Source organism: Lactuca sativa, chromosome 8 (assembly GCF_002870075.4).
Source record: "Lactuca sativa cultivar Salinas chromosome 8, Lsat_Salinas_v11, whole genome shotgun sequence".
Lineage (NCBI taxonomy): Eukaryota > Viridiplantae > Streptophyta > Magnoliopsida > Asterales > Asteraceae > Lactuca > Lactuca sativa.
The window spans coordinates 122,444,516-122,463,371 of NC_056630.2; the positions used below are offsets into that span (position 1 = coordinate 122,444,516).

General features: G+C 33.7%; 1 protein-coding gene and 1 pseudogene across 1 annotated transcript; one reads left to right on the top strand and one right to left on the bottom strand.

Moving 5' to 3' along the window:
- Positions 1 to 567: 567 nt before the first annotated feature.
- LOC111898886 (uncharacterized) lies at positions 568 to 3,026 on the bottom strand (annotated as a pseudogene).
- A 4,908-nt stretch (positions 3,027 to 7,934) lies between these two features.
- On the top strand, positions 7,935 to 10,268 carry LOC111898883 (uncharacterized). Its single transcript, XM_023894773.3, has 2 exons — positions 7,935 to 8,805; positions 8,921 to 10,268. Exons 1-2 carry the CDS (start codon positions 7,968 to 7,970, stop codon positions 10,075 to 10,077), a joined length of 1,995 nt encoding a protein of 664 aa, XP_023750541.1. The 5' UTR covers positions 7,935 to 7,967; the 3' UTR covers positions 10,078 to 10,268.
- Positions 10,269 to 18,856: the final 8,588 nt, after the last annotated feature.

An 18,856-nucleotide genomic window follows, 5' to 3' on the forward strand; every position in this document is an offset into this window, starting at 1 on the left:
TACTCACATAATAGGGTGATGAAAAAAAATGTAGGGCTATTCTATAGTTATCATCAGTTTACCATGTTTCATTGTGGTATCAATTCGACATCCTACATTGTGCCATTACTCTAATCGGTTAGTTACTCTAATCGATTAACAAGTGTTTCTATCCTTGGGTGAATCGTGTAAATATAGGTGCGATTCTTGCTTTCTTTTACTATAGTTTTTTTTCATAATAAATGGATGACACCTTTTACGAGATCCGAAGCTGGGATCAAAACCAATTCTGCAAGAAACATTTTAAAGACCAAAAAGTTGCCAAGAAACTAGGAAGCAATCAAAACCATTTTACCAGGAATTATGAACAATATGAATGATATTCAACAATTTTTTTAAATTTAAATTATAATTCAAACTAATTAACTTTAAGTATCTTTAAAAAAACAAGTAGTAATTGACCCTACATGATTAGGGGATTGCCATTATATGTGGTACATCCTGATTAATAATAACTAGGTGGGGAACCCCGCGTTGCGAGGGTCGGATGCGACAATTTTTTCCATTGTTTGTTATTTGTAAATGTTATTAACTGTTAGGCTTTGCATCTGCATCACCCAATCTTTTTAATCCAAATCCAACAAAATAGAAAAATAATAGTAAACAAAGTATATTGACATTTCTTGCACCAGCAACCTTGGGAGTATAGACAACCAACATAAATGAAGGTGGATGAAAGGAGATGAAATCCTTGAACACGAAGCACCGAAACAGCACCACACCTAAAACCAGCAAGCAGGGGCTAAATAGTCAACATATTGTAAAATTTCCTATTAACAATCTTCAACATAATCATCCGCCTACAACACGAACAGACCAGAAATAAATCCAAGAAACTATAACACCATACCTATTTTGCAAGATTTGTACTTTACATTTGTTGATGACAATACCTGAAATTGTTGAACATATGCAAAAGCTGAATCAAACTACAATGGTGACAGACCGTATGTGCATGATTTGTATTTGCAGTTATTGTTGATAACTCGCATGGTGGTAGGTGTAAGTGTAACCCATGCCAAGAATCTCAGCCCAAAATGTAGAAATAAAGGGATCACCTTTTCAACAGCTTGGGTTAGACCACTTGAGGTGATGTCATACAAGGGATACGTGGTCCCACAATCGAATACAACCCCATCTCTCTATTATATCAATAAATAAAAATTAAAACTCTCAAATCTCAATCAGAATAAAAATAAAAATACCATGCTATCTAATATCATGTTAGAAAGATGCTTTCCGTCGCTTGGAAAACGTCCCCAACTCTCCATGTAGAATAAAGGACCCGTACATGCTGGAAGATTTGATACAACCTGAAATTTAGGCATCCATTAAACCTCTAACTGTATTCATTATGATTGTATTTGGCATGAATGATGAACTGATGATTATTTGTGAAATAAGAAAGTTATATACCTTAATAGATGAACCAATTATTGTTATTGCTGAAGATTAACCACTTAACTCCTTTTCTAACCACTTCCATTATGCAGTTCCCAAAATGGTTCCATCATTGCGTAGGGGGTCTCTGTGGTATCTAGTATCCAAAAGAATCACCTAAACCCAAATAAGTCAGATACACATACACTATGCATATATATATTGATAAGAAAAAAAAAACATATCCAGTAATATATAACAAATAATACCTTGATCTGTCTACCCTGAGGACCAAATGTGTAAGATGCATAAACACCAGCCTACTTACGTCTACAAAAGCAAGCATCCCCATTTGAAGAATTATCAACAATAACATGGAAAGTGGAAACTGTTTTTTTTTTAACCAATATTTACCTTGGACTATCATGGGGTTCATCCAAGAAATCCAACATAAGCTTTTGATTGGTATGTTACCCTTTAAACTCTATCTCATCATCATTCAATCCATAATCATGATCATCCCAAGTGCCAATTACCTACAATGTACTTGCACCATGAAACAATACCAAAACTCAGTGTTAATGAAGCCCAAAAGTTGTTTAGGAAGTAATGAAGCACCTTAGCAATCTCACGGAGACAAGAATAACCATGAATGTTCTTTGCAATCTTGTATTTCTCTTGCATTTCATCCACTGAAGAAGGAAGAAACCTAGGAACGTTCTTCCGTGGCCCAATGGTTCTCTCATTCCCAAACAATTTAAAAGGCCTCCTGATATCTCCATATATATTATCCCCAAGCCAAATGAAAAGTTGGGGTTTGACATTTACTATAGCGTCCCATATAGGCTGCAAAAAAGAGATAGAAATTCGGATTATCCATGGATGTGTAGCCTTTTGTCCTCTCGGTATCGCTCAACCATATCAGTTGTCTTCAAAATTCGAACGAACCTTAGGGATCAAAATGAAGTTATTTACGTAAGCAAATGTAGAATTGTCAGAAGAGTTGGAAATTTACTTGGTAGAGATGTAGAGCGTGGCAAAGATAGTTCAAATCAGTTACGTACCTGGATCAATAATCCCTAAATCGCTGGTTGTGGATCGTTGGGAAGTCAAAGGCGATAGACAAAATCTAACCAATTGTGCAATAGATGGACGGAAAATTCATCTGATCATCTAAAAATAAAATGAAATTAAAACTGAATATGAAGGTAATGGCATAGAAAGAAACGAAAATAGGGTTGAAGTTCATTACATGAACTGATTGTAGACGTGGGTCCTATCTAGGGCTCGAATGCGTGAAGACATCGGTGTTGTGTAGGAGTTGGAAGCGGTGAGTGTGAAGATGAGTAATAGGCGTCTACCTCTTCGGTTTATCGGAATCCAGAAAGGGGATTTGATAAGAGAATGGTTTGAAGGAATCTAGGTTCTAACATAGTGTTACAAAGAACAGAAATAGATGGGAAGCGAGAGATGAGAAATGGCTGATGAGATAGAGTAGAGTAGAAAGAACATACCTGGAAGCCGGCGTTGATAACTGTGGAACAGTCTCCGAGTTGGCTCGATGGAGACGGTGGCGAAGTGGCGGGGGTGAGCGTCAGTAAAGACATTGGAGCAGGAGGGAAGATAACGCGACGGAGGGTGCGAAGCAGGGAGAAGAGAGAGGCGGTGAAAGTTAGATGGAGCAAGACCAGTCTGATTGTGAGCAGCGGCGTATAGGGCGGTAGTGGTGAGAGGGTTTTAGGTCTTAACTATGACCAGTCTGATGTTGAAGATCGATAGTCGGTGGGTGGGAGTAGAAGATGCGGATAAGTGGTAGGAGAGTCGTTGAAAGTTAGATGGAGCAAAACCTAAGACGACGATGTTTCGTTGGAAGCCACCAATCGGAGTAGAGAGGATATGGAGCAAACTAAGACGACGGTGTTTCGTTGGAAGGCACCGATCGGAGTAGAGAAGATGTGGAAGTAAGATAACGGCGGTCGGTAGACTCGCAGCCGATAAAGTAGAAGAGGATAGGGACGAAAAGGGTAGATAGCTAAGGAAGATAACGTGAGCGGAAGAATCGGGAAGGAAACCTTGTACCCCTATGGTAACCCGAGGAACAGTACCATGGTTACGCACTATTCCTAAGAAGTGCTCCCCTTTAATATATATATATATATATATATATATATATATATATATATATATATATATATATATATATATATAAGAATTTTATCATGGTCATACTGAAACTTGAAATTGCTAAGTCATATATATTGGTGAGATGAGGAAAATATATTAGCGGAAGCAAGGTGTGCAACGTCAAAAAACAAAATTGATGGAAATTGTATGAAGAAGAAGGCTTTGGGAAAAGTGCTAAAAAAATTACATTCTGAAATGAAGAAAAATCAATACCGCAACAATGATGCCATAAGTAGTAAATGATGAGAAATGAATAGGAGGTGTACAAAATTCAATGAGATATACAATAATCTTTATTAAAAAAAAAAGCAATACCACAAATTTCGATGTTTTTAAGCCGCGAAGACGCAATATTGATTGGAGATGGCCACGTTTTCAATTTTGAGAAACCATGCGAGATTTTGAGAAGATATCCAAAATCAGCTTTCATTCCAATGTCGCCACAAACACAATAAAAAGGTCACGAAATTTGGTTTGGTTGGCGTTTTCGATATACGAACTCACATCAACCTTAATTCTAAGACAGATGAAATTTTAGATGACATTGCGGAGGTCCCTCCTCGGCGACCAGTAGGAAGGGACAAGGTGAAACGAGTGACTAAACATGGAGAGATGAAAATGAAAGAAAATCGAAGCACATGGCGGAAATAGAAGAGAAATGCAAGGAGCACATAGTACTACAACAAGATAAAAATGTATTGAGATGTAAGCACAAAGAAATTCTTTGACAACAAGAAACGATTGAGTGGGAACAACGAGAACCAAAAGAACAAATCGAACGGGCACAACAAGTGTGATAATACACACTCCATCACCAACAACAACTCATCAATGCATTGCAAATTTTAAGGACGAACACCAAATGTTTGGTGCCGGAGGATCTTGAAGTTTTACTAGAGTTTAAGGAAAAGATTCGAGAAAATATTATGGGTCAAATTTAAACCAGTCATTATTTTCAATTAAAATGTACTTTTTTTAAATGTTATGTTTCATAAAATTATATTTTATAAAAATATTTTGTTTATTTATTGAAAAACAAAAACAAAAGAAAAAAAAATATGACATGGAAATACAAAAAGGTGTGGTGTTTGGTGATTCTTCCCTCACAAAAAATAAAGTAGTATGGAGAATGACATAGCATGTGATGTTACAAAAAATGTTGTAGAGAGCATGACACATGCCTACGGGCATACATATAAACCTTAATTTAGAAAAAGATGTTTTTTACTTAAATCTTAGTTTATTTTCAAGATACACCTCTATATAGAGTTTGACCATTTTTCATTAAGAATCAACTTGTATGTTCATGTTTTTTAAAACTCTTAATAATTTCCATCGGCATCACCATATAATAATTAGGTTATAATATATTTGACTAAGGTGTACTTAACATCACCTTCTAAAAAAATATACACAACACTCCAATATACACTAGAGTCTTTATTTATAATACATCTAAGAAAGATTCCTATATGGGGATAATTTAAATAAAAACTATAAATAAACTGAGAATGTAATAACATTAGTTTTACATTATTATTATGCTAATATATATATATATATATATATATATATATATATATATATATATAAATTTAGTTTTTTGCATTTATCACTATAAATTTATCATTATTAACTATTTACAAAATATTCTTTGGGTTTTTAAGTGGAACTGAAACTTATATTTAAGTTGACATTGTAATGTTATATTTATATTAAAAATTTAAGTATTTTGTTCAAACTGTTCAAAAGTTGTAGCTTTAAACTGATAATTGTTTACATACAACAACATATTAAATCTAATAAATTAACTAATTAAGTATAATATGCTAAAAGTTAATGACATAACTTTATAAGTAGAAGTAAAAATATTATTCTAAAATTGAAATTTAATATATTTATGATTACACTTTATGTTTTGATATTTATTTAACCTTATTAACCAACTTATAATCATTATTAGAAAGACACTACAATTAATCACTTTTAACTATTTACAAAATATTTTTTGGGTTGTTTAAGTTAAACTAAAATTTATATTTAAGTTGACCATGTAATGTTATATTCAAATTATGAATTTAAATATTTTATACAAATTGTTCCAAAATTGTGTTTTAAAAAGATAATGGTTTACATCCAACAATATATTAAAACTAATAAATTAAGTATAATATGTTAAAAGTTAACAAAACATAACTTTATAAGTAGAAGTAAAAATATTATTTTAATATTAAGTTTTAGTTTACATATGATTGCACTTTAGGCTTTATATTTATTTAACCTTATTAATCAACTTATAATTATTATTAGAAAGAAATTGAAAAGTCATGGTAGTTTCAATTGAATGTGGTGAAAAGAAAAATGCATGAGAGTTTCAAATGAATGTGGTGAAAGGAAAAATGTTTCCTTTATAATATAGTATGATATGATATGATATGATATATATATATGTATATATATATATATATATATATATATATATATATATATATATATATATATATATATATATATTCCTTACTTAAAACTTAGACTTATTCTTTACTTCTTAATGAGAAGGTACTAAAAATAAAGAAAAAGAAAAAGAATTATACTATGCTTTTGTGTGTTTCAGTTGTATTTATTCCTTATGAATAATATATATATATATATATATATATATATATATATATATATATATATATATATATATATATATATATATATATATATATATATATATATATATATATATTGCATGGAGATCCGTTGAGGACTCAAAGATTTGTATAACCTCAAAACTTTTTAAAAATCTAAAAAGAAAAATTTGAAACGTCTAATTGTTTTCAACAATACCAAATACTAAGTCACTTATTCAATACTTAATTCACCGGAAAAAAAGTGAATTTTGTTTTGCACATATCTGCAATAAATAAACAAATAAATAATTTTTTCAATGAATTCAGTGCTTAATAAGTGACTTAATGGCTTACATAGTAAAAAAAAAAGTTTCAAAGTATTTTAGAAAAATTTTAAAAAATCTTAGGTTGTTACATATCTTCAAGTTTTCAAATGATCTTAAACACACACACATACACACTCACTTACTCACTCACACACACACACACACACACACACACACACACATATATATATATATATATATATATATATATATATATATATATATATATATATATATATATATATATATATAGGTTCAGGTTCATTTGAGACCATTCTAATTTTGTGAGACCGTGAGACCAAATCTAAAAATAATTTTAAAATGCAAAATAAATGGAAAAATCCAAAAATTCTTTTTTTAAATATTATTTTCGGAACTTGAATTAACTAAAATAAATAAAAAAAAAAATCTGTTTTTTTTTTTTTAAAAACACGTGAAATATTCTAATAGAATATTACACTGACATATTCTAAAAAATAATTTTAAAATGCAGAATAAATGGAAAAATATAAAAATTCTTTTTTTAAATATTATTTTCGGAACTTGAATTAAATAAAAAAAATAAAAATAAATTCCATTTTTTTTAAAAATACGTGAAATATTCTAATAGAATATTATACTGACATATTCTAAAAAATAATTTTAAAATGCAGAATAAATGGAAAAATCTAAAAATTCTTTTTTTAAATATTATTTTCGAAACTTGAATTAACTAAAAAAATAAAAATAAATTCCATTTTTTTGAAAAATACGTGAAATATTCTAATAGAATATTACACTGTACATATTCTAAAAAATAATTTTAAAATGCAAAATAAATGGAAAAATCCAAAAATTCGTTTTTTAAATATTATTTTCGGAACTTGAATTAACTAAAAAAAATTTAAAAAAATATAAAAAAAAAACTAAAAAAATTAAAAAAATACGTCTCACGGTCTCACAAAATATAGGTGGTCTCAAATGAACCTAACTCTATATATATATATATATATATATATATATATATATATATATATATATATATATATATTCCTTATTTAAAATTGGGATTTATTCTTTACTTATTAGAGGGGTGGTACTAAAGATAAAGAAAAAGAAAGAGAATTATACTATGCTTTTGTGTGTTTTACTTGTGTTTATGTGTACATTTCGGTGTCGAAGATTACATTTGCTGCAAAGAAACTGCACTTCTTGAAAGTCCCAAAGGGTATCAAGGGAAAATGTCACGAAGGAACTTGAAACCATAAGGACAAAAGATAAAGTGAAAAAAATTAAAAAAACAAAAGATAAACAATAGTGCATAAGAAAGAAAAAAAGGCCACCTTGTTTCGTGAGTTTGGCACACATATATTCTCTTTCTTGATTATAAATAGGATAAGGAGTCTAACATCAAAATCATAAATAGAGATATATAATCAACATGGAGACAAGTAAAGTGCAAGAACATGAGCATCCACTAAAGCTCATTGATTTGCAACTACAGTTACAATATGAAGAAGAGGAAGAAGAGGATGATGATGATGATGATGAGGGTGGCCATTCAATTGCGAAAGATAGGTTTCATGGTGTCACATGTTGGAGGTGTGGGGAAGAAATCCATATATACCACAGGTACTACTACAAATGTTCATCATCATGTAATAATTTCTCACTTCACAAATTCTGTGCTGAGCTCCCCTCAAGGTTAGAGCACCCATCACACCCACACCATACTCTTATTTTGGTACCATATTCATCTTCATATATGTATTATTATTTTAAATGCAAACTTTGTAAGAGAGGTCAACACCATGGAGAACTATCTTACCAATGTAGTAAATGTGATTTCTCCATTGATCTTCGGTGTGCTGTGGAAGTAGGAAAAAACGTCATCCATCATCCTTGGCACACTCACTTGCTAACATGTGTTATCCCTAAGCCCATTTTATGTGAGTGTAGTGCTTGTGGGAAGGAACATAAAGGAATCTTCTATCAATGTACCACTTGTGCTGGCGGCTTCAATATACACAGTGAATGTGCTTTCTCACCAAAAAAATTGCTAATCCAAGATAGAACATATGGTGCTTTTTCTCATACTCACCCACTCACCATTTCATATTCCTTCCCCCAAATAGATCAAAAAGCTAAACATGATCCCAGATGCAGATTATGTGGCACTGAGTTTTTTGATACAGAGGATCTTTGGATTTACAAATGTGATAAATGTTTGTACTATGTCCATCTCCATTGCACAACATCAAAAAGATGGTGGCCTACTGGTAAATCATTTACAATTGCTTTTCTTTCCTTATTTATTGAATAATTATGTCAGTACATAGCTTTATTTGGTATATATTAATTATCTTCCTTGTTATTCAATTTCCAATTTATCAGGATCAGACAAAACCATTCAAAATTACAAAGATGTTGACTATCCTCGTCTTCTTCATCTCCCGTTTCCTGATGAAACTTACAGCATACCAAAACATTTTTTTTATAAAGAAAGTGGACCTAGAATGCTCACAAGTAATGATGAGGTAAGCCTACAACATATCAGTCATGAGCACCCTCTAATTCTTGTTAATCAAGAGCAAAAGGATGAGAAAACCTCCCCCTCAAACAAGATTAATTCTTGTTGTTTCTTATCAACAAAGTTTCATGACCCAATGAAAAAGACCCAACTATTATGCAATGGATGTCTTAGACCAATCATGCCTAGCATGCCTTTTTACAAATGCCCTCAACTAATTTGCAACTTTGCTCTTCATGAGTGGTGTACTCGACTCCCCAAAAAAATAGAAACCCACCCAGACCACCCCAAACACCCACTCCACATCATGTACTCAAATATACCTGGTTGCTTTTTCGATGTGTTCAGTTGTGCTGTTTGTTATCTGCCTTGCAATGGATTTGCATATTGTTGTTTTGAATGTAAATACTATGTTGATGTTTGTTGTGGGTTTATACCTAAACAAATAACGCATAAAGCCCATCCGAATCACCTACTTTCAATAGTTCGAAAAGAAAATAATGCTTATCTTTGTTGTATTTGTAAACGACATTACACTGAAAGTCAAATTTCATTCCATTGCAACACGTGCAACATTTATATACATCCTGAATGTGCTATGTTATTAGCTGAGACAATCAGGCATAAGTATGACAAGCATACAATGCACCTAAGTTACCTCCCAATTGAGAACCATAAGAGCCAATACTTTTGTGAAATTTGTGAGGAGGATTTGAATCCTCACGCATCTTTCTATCATTGTCAAGATTGTGTTCAGTCCATACATACAACGTGTGCTCCATCAATACTTAAGTGTGAGACAGAGACATATACCATGTATCATGGGGGTATTCATGTTTTTGTGAATATAAAGTTTGGAGGAATTTATAACGATAATGGTCACCCACACCCTCTCTCATTTGCTCAAGGTATTATGTTGGATGGCCAATGTAATATATGTAGTCAAGGATTTCAATACCAATTGATATTTAAATGTCACAAGTGTAAGTTTGCAATTCATTACAACTGTTGTAGCATGTAGGTGCCTCAACAAGATATGGAGTTCTTGTAGTATCTTCCATATGTTTAAACCACAATACGATATGTAATTGTATTTCTCGCTACATCTTTTTATGTGTAAAATGATACAGTATGAAGTTTAATTTAATGAATGTATGCTAAACTCTTCCAATATTTTTGTTCCATCTTAACAACTCAAACATTTATTTATAATGATGAAAGCACTTAACTATTCATAGATAGCATTGTTTTCATTTCAACCAACTTTTTATGACTATTAAGTAGTTAACTATATATTCATATCCTTTATTGTCTTTGTTTCAGTTTCTTATTTTCAAAGTAGATTATATGTATTATTTTATATGCCTTTCAAGAGGAACAATAACAAACAATAACACCTATGTAGTCGTTAAGATTTTGTAATACTTTCGAGTGCTTTTGAATGCAATCTTCAAATTTTTGGATGACTTTTATGGTTAAGGTTGCTTAGTTGATGCGAAACATAAAATCATAATTATCCTTCACAAACACAATGTACACAACATATATAATCTTCATAATATAAAAACTTAACGATTATCATTTAAATATTATCTTATAACAAACCTAAATTGGGAATTAAAACTTATGTGTACTAATGTAATTATATGAATCAATGTTCACTCAAAAAATAAGATTCAACCGCACTTAACATATTCGTATTGTTTACATATTCAAATCAAAATTCTACAATTAGTTAGAAATAGGAAGTAAACTTTGGTAAAATTCAACTATGGATTTACATACGAGAGAAATTGAAATGTGGATTTACAAACGAGAGGAATTGAAATGTTAAGAAAATATCTTCACGAAAAAATAGCATTGAAAATTCATCATAGATCATAGTAAATATAATACCCTTTTCATTGAAATAACTTTTTGAAAATATAACTAATTATTTTTCCATTTTAAATGTCACTTACCACATACCAGAAAGAAACATTATGATCACAAAAATTACCACATACCATAAATGTGGATTTACAAACGAAAGGAGTTGAAATGTTAAGAAAATATCTTCACGAAAAAATAGCATTGAAAATTCATCATAGATCATAGTAAATATAATACCCTTTTCATTGAAATAACTTCTTGAAAATATAACTAATTCTTTTTCCATTTTAAATGTCACTTACCACATACCAGAAAGAAACATTATGATCACAAAAATTCCCTTCATAATTATATGATTTAATCCATCATTTTGTGATGCATAAAATCCAATGTGAAATGTATTGAGTAGCATAATCAACAAGAACAATGTAACGTCCTAATTTCACAACAATTTTCTTTAATTTTTAAAAGTAATAAAGGAGTCATTTTAATCAAAAACCATCATCACAGAACCATTGTTTCAAAAAAACATATCACAAAAATTAGAGTATCATAGTAAAGCGGAATCTCGCACATTCGTCTTCCCAAGATCCTTTGAAGTACCTGAAACATTTAAATCCACAACAATAAACCAAAACTTATACAAGACATAAACCATACATAATAACAACGAGCCTGTTTCAACCCAACATATCTATTTCAACCGAACGGGTATGTTTCAACCCAACAAGTATATTTCAACCAAACAAGTATGTTTCAATCCAACAAGTCTATTTCAACCGAACGAGTATTTTTCAACCCAACATGTGTATTTCAACTGAATGAATCATGTAAACATACATGTAGCACGCATGACCCTACCAATCAAGCTAAGTATACAGTCACGTCATAGAAACTATGTCATAAGTAATAAAGTGAGAAAAGTCACCTGAAACACAAATTGAAAGATCATTACTCAACGAATTACGCAACAACTAAATGAATTTCCTATCCTATCAAAGGTCAAACCTCACCTTACTACTCAAAATCCCTAAGGTTAACAAAAGGTCAGCCTAGTCAAAAAGTCAATGGTCAATAGTTGACCTCCACTGCCCTGTGGTGGTCGAACGACAAAATACTCGTGATTGGACTTGCCGCCATGCCGCGACCTACACTCCATCACACCATGTCCAAAGTCCAAAAGAGATTAATGGATTAAGCACTTAACCCTAAATCTCTAGAGCTCCAAATCGTAGAAACCTAAATCCATTAGGACATATCAATAAGCCAAAATCTAGAAACCTAAATCCTTGATGGCTATTCAAAATGAATGAAATTAATGCTAGAAAATGCAAACACCTTTTCTACTAACAACAAAGGTCCGGAAGTCATAGAATGCACCAAGTGGTTCTGGAGTTCACTCAAACTCTAAGTGCATGAAGACTTGGGACAAAAAGATCATAAAATGACATAAACTAGACTAGAACGAAGCATTGAAGAAATGGTCAAGATAGAATCTTTATACCTTCAAAGGATCATAAATGAGGTAAAGATAGTGGGTCTAGACTAGAACGAAGCACTCAAGAAACACGATGGATTCCTTCTTCTTCAGACAAAGAGGCACAAAAGCTCAAACAACACCAATGAAGGCTAGGGTTATATGAGGGAGAGTTTTCTAGGAATGGGGCCGCCAAATGAGGCTAACCTAGAAGTTAAAGCCATTAAATATGCTCAAAACCCGAGACCTACGATTTTGAGTCTCAGTAGCCACCGCGTCGCGGTGAGGGCCTGACCGTACCACTATTAAATGACATGTCTTGTGCTGTAGTCCAGTCCATACCGCGTCGCGTTGTCATGAAAGCTTTGCTTTTATATCTTGCCACAAACAAAAGACTTATACTTAGAATAAAAATGTTACAACTCTCGCCCACTGGAATCAGATTTCTTCTTTCAACCTTCAGACAAAGAGGCACAAAAGCTCAAACAACACCAATGAAGGCTAGGGTTATACGAGGGAGAGTTTTCTAGGAATAGGGCTGCCAAATGAGTCAAACCTAGAAGTTAAAGCCATTAAATAAGCTCCAGAACCCGAGACCTACGATTTTGAGTCTCAGAAGCCACCGCGTCGTGGTGAGGGCTTGACCGTACCACTATTAAATGACATGTCTTGTGCTGTAGTCCAGTCCATACCGTGTCGTGTTGTCATGAAAGCTTTGTTTTTATATCTTGCCACAAACAAAAGACTTATACTTGGAATAAAAATGTTACAACTCTCGCCCACTCGAATCAGATTTCGTCCTCGAAATTTGTAATAGTTAACAACTCTTGGTAATTCTCTCTCATCTTGTCCTCGGGTTCTTAGGTCCATTTGGAAACCTTTCGGCGCTATCATTACACATTCACCAAACCCACCACCTTGTTACACAAGGTCTTCATCTTCCTATCCAACACCGCAATCTGTCGTTCCATAAAATTAAAGTGCTCATCCACCTTAATACCATCGAATGGTACCATTGCAGACTCATATGCCAGACATTTTCTCAACTGAGAGATATGGAACGTGTAACACCTAGTTTTGAATTGTTTCGTTATTCGGGGCCGTGACCCGAATATCAGTTATCATAAGGCTTTGGGCCTTGAGGAAAGGGAGAATTAGACCTTTATGGATGTGGGTTGTATAAGGTAGGTGATTCGAGTGTTCGATTGTGTTTCGGAGCCAAAGGGTATAACCGCGATTTGGCAGTTTTAGGCCTTTTTGAATTTTGGGTTTAAGTTCAGGAAGTTTCCAGGAAAAGGATAGTTGATATAATGGTAGAGCTTCTCATTACCTTTCTGTGGATATAAATAACGTCAAAAATGGACTTAAAAGGAAGGAGTTATGGTCGATCGATGTTGAAGTGTTTTGGAGCTTAGGCTAGTACGCAGCGCATAGAGGTGAAGTTGATCGTGGGTGGCAATTGAGTACGCCGGGCGTACTCCCGTTAGCTAAAAACCCTAATTTTTAGGTTCTTATCCTATTTAAGCTCATTATGTTCATAGGGCCTTGCCTCTTATTAGCCTCCATACCTCTTAAACCCTAATCTCGACCTTTAGCCACCATCTTTGAGTTCTTGGGCTCTTGTAAGGAATCTTGGTGCGATCTTGTGCATTTTGAAGAGATTGAAGGTTGTTTAAGAATCATCATCTGGAGTGGAGCTTGGAGATACAGAAGTTACACCTCATTTGCAACCTATTGAAGGTAAAAAGCTCTTGTCTTGAAATCTCTTTGAGAAAGATCTACGTTGGGGTGAACTATTGGCATATTTTGGTCTCTTTGGTTTTTCCTCATGAGAAAGAGTTTCTCCAGGAGTTTGGTCACTAGATCTGGACGTCTTAGGGGTCCCAAATGCATAAAAATGTAATCTTGATGGTTGATAGCTAACATGCATGAGTATTGAGCTCTTTTGTTGAAGTTGTGAAACTATGGCTTGGATTTGGGACCCATTGAGCTATGCAAAAGCTCAAAGTTAAAGACTTTATGGATTAAGTCATGTATTGGGAGAAGTTCTAAGCATTAGACGTTTTAGCTTAAGGGTTTAAGACTTTTCTTGATGGATTAAGAGTTGGCAGCGTACACGGGGTGTACCTCCTGGTACGCAACGCATACTAGGTCAAAACCCCCTTGAGTTGGTCAAAATCCTGAGTACGTTGGGCATACCAACTGAGTACGCAGGGTGTACTCAGTCTGTTTGGACTTCCTTGACTTGTTGACTTTTTGACCTTTGACCTTTTACCAAAAGTTTGACCAGATTTGACTGATGGATAGTTTAGTTCCTTTTAGGAAAGTGGAGGCCCATGATGGATTTTGTGTCCAATTTGGAAATTGGGCCATATTGGGCTTTTGTTGATTTTGGTTTGGGCTTTGGATTTTAGGCCAAGTAAGGAACAGGTAAAATGGACTTTTACCCTGAGTATTGGGCCAACGGACTAGGTTTCTAGCTATGGGTTGAGGACCAATTATTTATTTGGTGTTATTTGAAGTTGTTAACGCGAGGATTTTCCGGATCGGCATTCCGATCTTTTATCTGTGTTATTCAACAACTTGAGGTGAGTCTCCGCACTATACTATGGGTCTAAGGAACCAATGTTAGCCCATTAGTTTATGTTATATACGAAGACCAAGGGGTGGCCCTTGGCACTTGTATGAAAGACTAGGAGGTGGCTCCCGACATACTGTAAGCTAGACTAGGGATCAGACCCTGGCAAATAGGTAGATAATGTATGTATGTATGTATATATATATATATATATATATATATATATATATATATATATATATATATATATATATATAGTATGCTAGTTGTCTTTGTCATACTTGCATGGAAGACTAGGAGGTGGCTCCCGACACTTGTCTGTAAAACCTAGGGTTTTGGCCCATGGCTTGGCAAGGAAAGACCATGATACTGATCGTGGCATAATGGCAAGACTGTGCTTGGCACATAGCAATCTCTATTATATGTACGATATGTGGTATTTTGGGGAAATCACTAAGCTTTGTGATTACGGATTATTGTTTATGGTTTCAAGTACTTCTGGTTCAAAAGGGAAGAGCTCGACATAACTGTACTGCATCCACCCATGTTTCTTTATTATGATGATTTTTGGATTGTATTCTGATAACTATTTTCTTATAAAGTACTTTTGAATATTTATAAAAAGGATAATAGATGTTTAACTAAAAGATAATTAGTGTTTTGGTTGACTTAAAAATAAAATGTTGACCTCATAATTTTTGGGATGTTACAAGTTGGTATCAGAGCCTTGGTTTGAGGGATTCAGGCATACTCTTGGGTGTGTCTGAACTCAAACTGGGGGTTTGGTAAAATTTTCATACAATAAATGTTTTTTTCCAATAAAAGATAGGGGTGGTGCATTCAATCAGCTGAGCTCAAGTAAGTGATTCCCGAAATATCCATACATGTTAATATGTTATATGATATGAAATCTTACATGCTAGGATAAGGCTAGGGATACTTTCATAAATTTCATGAAAGATTGACCTGATATGTGATGCCTTGTAGCTTAGGAAGCATTGGATGCTATCCTAGATTAGGTATATGTATTGGTATCAGTAATTGCTAAGTGTATGCTTTAAAATTTGTATACGGCTAGGATCATATAGCCCTAGAATGATGGTTTGGCCTTATTTCCTATTCCTCGTTTGGTTGTGGTCCTAAGGTAGAGTCTTTTATTCGACAGTCTATTTGATCTTGTATTGTATATAAATTGCATGCATAAGGCAACTGACAATAAGAGTGGAAGTTCCTAGAATGAGTTGTAGTATGTGAGTTTGAATGTTCTTTGGTTATTTTATGGATTGGAGTGCTACTGCACGAATGCTGCTTGCGTTGTGCTTTGTGGAACTCTTAAGTGATGTGAGTTGGCTATTAAGTGAATATGTTAATTCACATGTGACAAAGGTTGAATAATCTCAGAGTGATGGATTTGACCCTATTACACAGTTGTTGTTTAAGTCTAACCGTTGTAGGGATGATTCTTTTACTTGAAGGATTATCTAAGCTTTGTTTCATGTGATTGTATTCATGAGATGATTAGCTAACATTATGGGGAGTTCTTCAGCAGCTGATGGCATGGTGAGGTCGGAAACCTAGGAGGGTCTAGGAAGTGCTTTTAGTGAGTTGGTTGCGTTGTGTATCGAGTATTTGGTGTATCAGTTTGAGTAGGTGGCTTAGAGGATACAGGATGATTCTTGAGGAAAGTATGGATATGTATGGAAGGTAGTATTGGGCATGTACTACTGAAATCATAAGATCCATACTCGAATAAGGGAGAGTCACGAAGAATCTAAGAAGCCGATGGAATGAGGATTCGTGGTTATGTCCTGATCATTTCCATGATTGTTTTTTTAAGAATGGTGGTAAGCACACAGGAAGGAGGTTCAGGTTCTGGTTCAGGATCAGGTGCAGGAGCTGAGCCGATTGATGAGCGGATGCGGGAGCTTATCTCATTGGAGATCACCGCTGTATTTTGGGACAGACTCGTATGATCTTTGGTACGGTTAAGGAGGGGGTTATGGAGATTTTGGATGAGCGTCTGGGCACGTTCCATACTGAGATTTTGGGTATTGTTGGAGCTCGCACTCTTTCCTACCATGAGTTCAGTGCTTGTGGAGCTGCCGAGTTCTTTGGGGAGAAAGACCCCATTGCTAGTAGGAGGTGGTTGGCAGACATGGCAAACACTTTTCAGACGAGTTTCTGCCCTGAGGGGTCGAAGGTCAGATTTGGTGGATAAGGTGTCTAAGTCCATAACTATTTCTGGTATGTACTTGACCCGACCCGGCATGGTCCATTTGGGTTTCATGGCATCATGCAATTGAATAAACTAAATGAGAGAAATAACACTTATGGTTATTAATATATTATAAGTTCTAATATATTAATAATATTATTTAATTAGTTTTGATCAAGAATTAATTTAGAATTAATTAAGTGATCAAAAGATAACTAATTAGATATATGGGTAGATTATGTAAATCTTCCATATCTTATATAGTGGGCTAAGAGGCTCCATGGATTGTCAAGTTGGGTTCCACCCATAGGATGCTCCATGGATGCCCCCATGGAGTTAACCCATGGATCAAGAAATGAAGAGTCATACACTATATAAGCAATGTGTTTCTCCCCAAAAATTGGTTACACTAAGAAATAAGAGGGCTTGGGCGGTTTTGCATGTGTTAGAGTATTCTCTCAAGTTTATTCTTTGCATTTGGTGTTGTGTGAAGCATTTGAGGCATCACACTTGAGGTGCTAGGCTCACAAGGTTTCAAGGAACATTTTCAACAACAAGGTATGTAGTTCTATCTTTTATACAAAGAAAATTCTACCCCATGTATGCTAGATAGGTTCATAACCTTGGAAAACAACTTTGCATGATAATTAGACAAACATAGATCCAAGGTTATTAGGGTTGCATGTACACTTAGGAAATGTTAGAATGCTCAAAACCCATCAGTGGTATCAGAGCCTAGGATTGTTTGTTGATTATTTGTGCAAACTGCTTGAAAAAATTGGTTTTCTACTTTCTGCTCGTATGAAATCGCCGAGTCCATGGGGGGACTCGACGAGTCCATGACCAAATGCAAGCAACTCGTCGAGTCTGTTCTTGCACTCGACGAGTAGAAGCTGCAGGTTTCAAAATTTCAATTTTAGTTGCTGGAAATGGACTAGAAACATTACCCTAAATTGCTTTAGTACTTGAAAACATGTTTTAGATGGTGTAATGTTTATGCTAATCCATTTACAATGACAATAATCAAAATTACAAGTTTTTAAGTGTAATTTTTTTGATTCAAGAAAGTGTTCATATTCATGTTCTTAATCTTATGATGTTTAGATGATCATAGGAATTGTTTGTAACCTATGTGGTAGATTAATTCATGATCATTATGTGTTTTAATGGAGTCCATAACTTGTCCTCAAGTTATGGAAAAACAAAAGTCACTTTGTTTTTAAAACCATTAAAAGAACACATGGGTTATAAAAATGAAGACTCTTCATTTTTAATACTCTAATTAACTCATAAGTTACAAGAAATGAAAAGTTTTGAAAGTTTACAAAACTTGCCCTCAAGTTTTGGAACAAGTAAAGTCTTGATTAAAACTTTAGTTCCAACCCTTAGAATTTTAAAAGTTAAAATTCAACCCTTATACTTATAATATTATAAGTTAATAATATATATATATATATATATATATATATATATATATATATATATATATATATATATATATATATATATATATGTATGTATGTATAAGATCAAAGTCGTCTTACCGATAGTACGCCTTATTCACGAAGCCAGTCTATAAGGTGGGTATAAGGTTGTTGCCTATAAAATGGCAACTTAATGGGTGTCCACTCTCACCCACCGCTTGCTTAACTGGTGGA

Excerpts from the sequence above, each read along its gene's own strand:
- LOC111898883 (XM_023894773.3), top strand. The coding sequence starts at position 7,968 with ATGGAGACAAGTAAAGTGCAAGAACATGAGCATCCACTAAAGCTCATT. Across the intron at positions 8,806-8,920 it reads AAAAAGATGGTGGCCTACTG|GATCAGACAAAACCATTCAA; the intron begins GTAAATCATTTA and ends CCAATTTATCAG.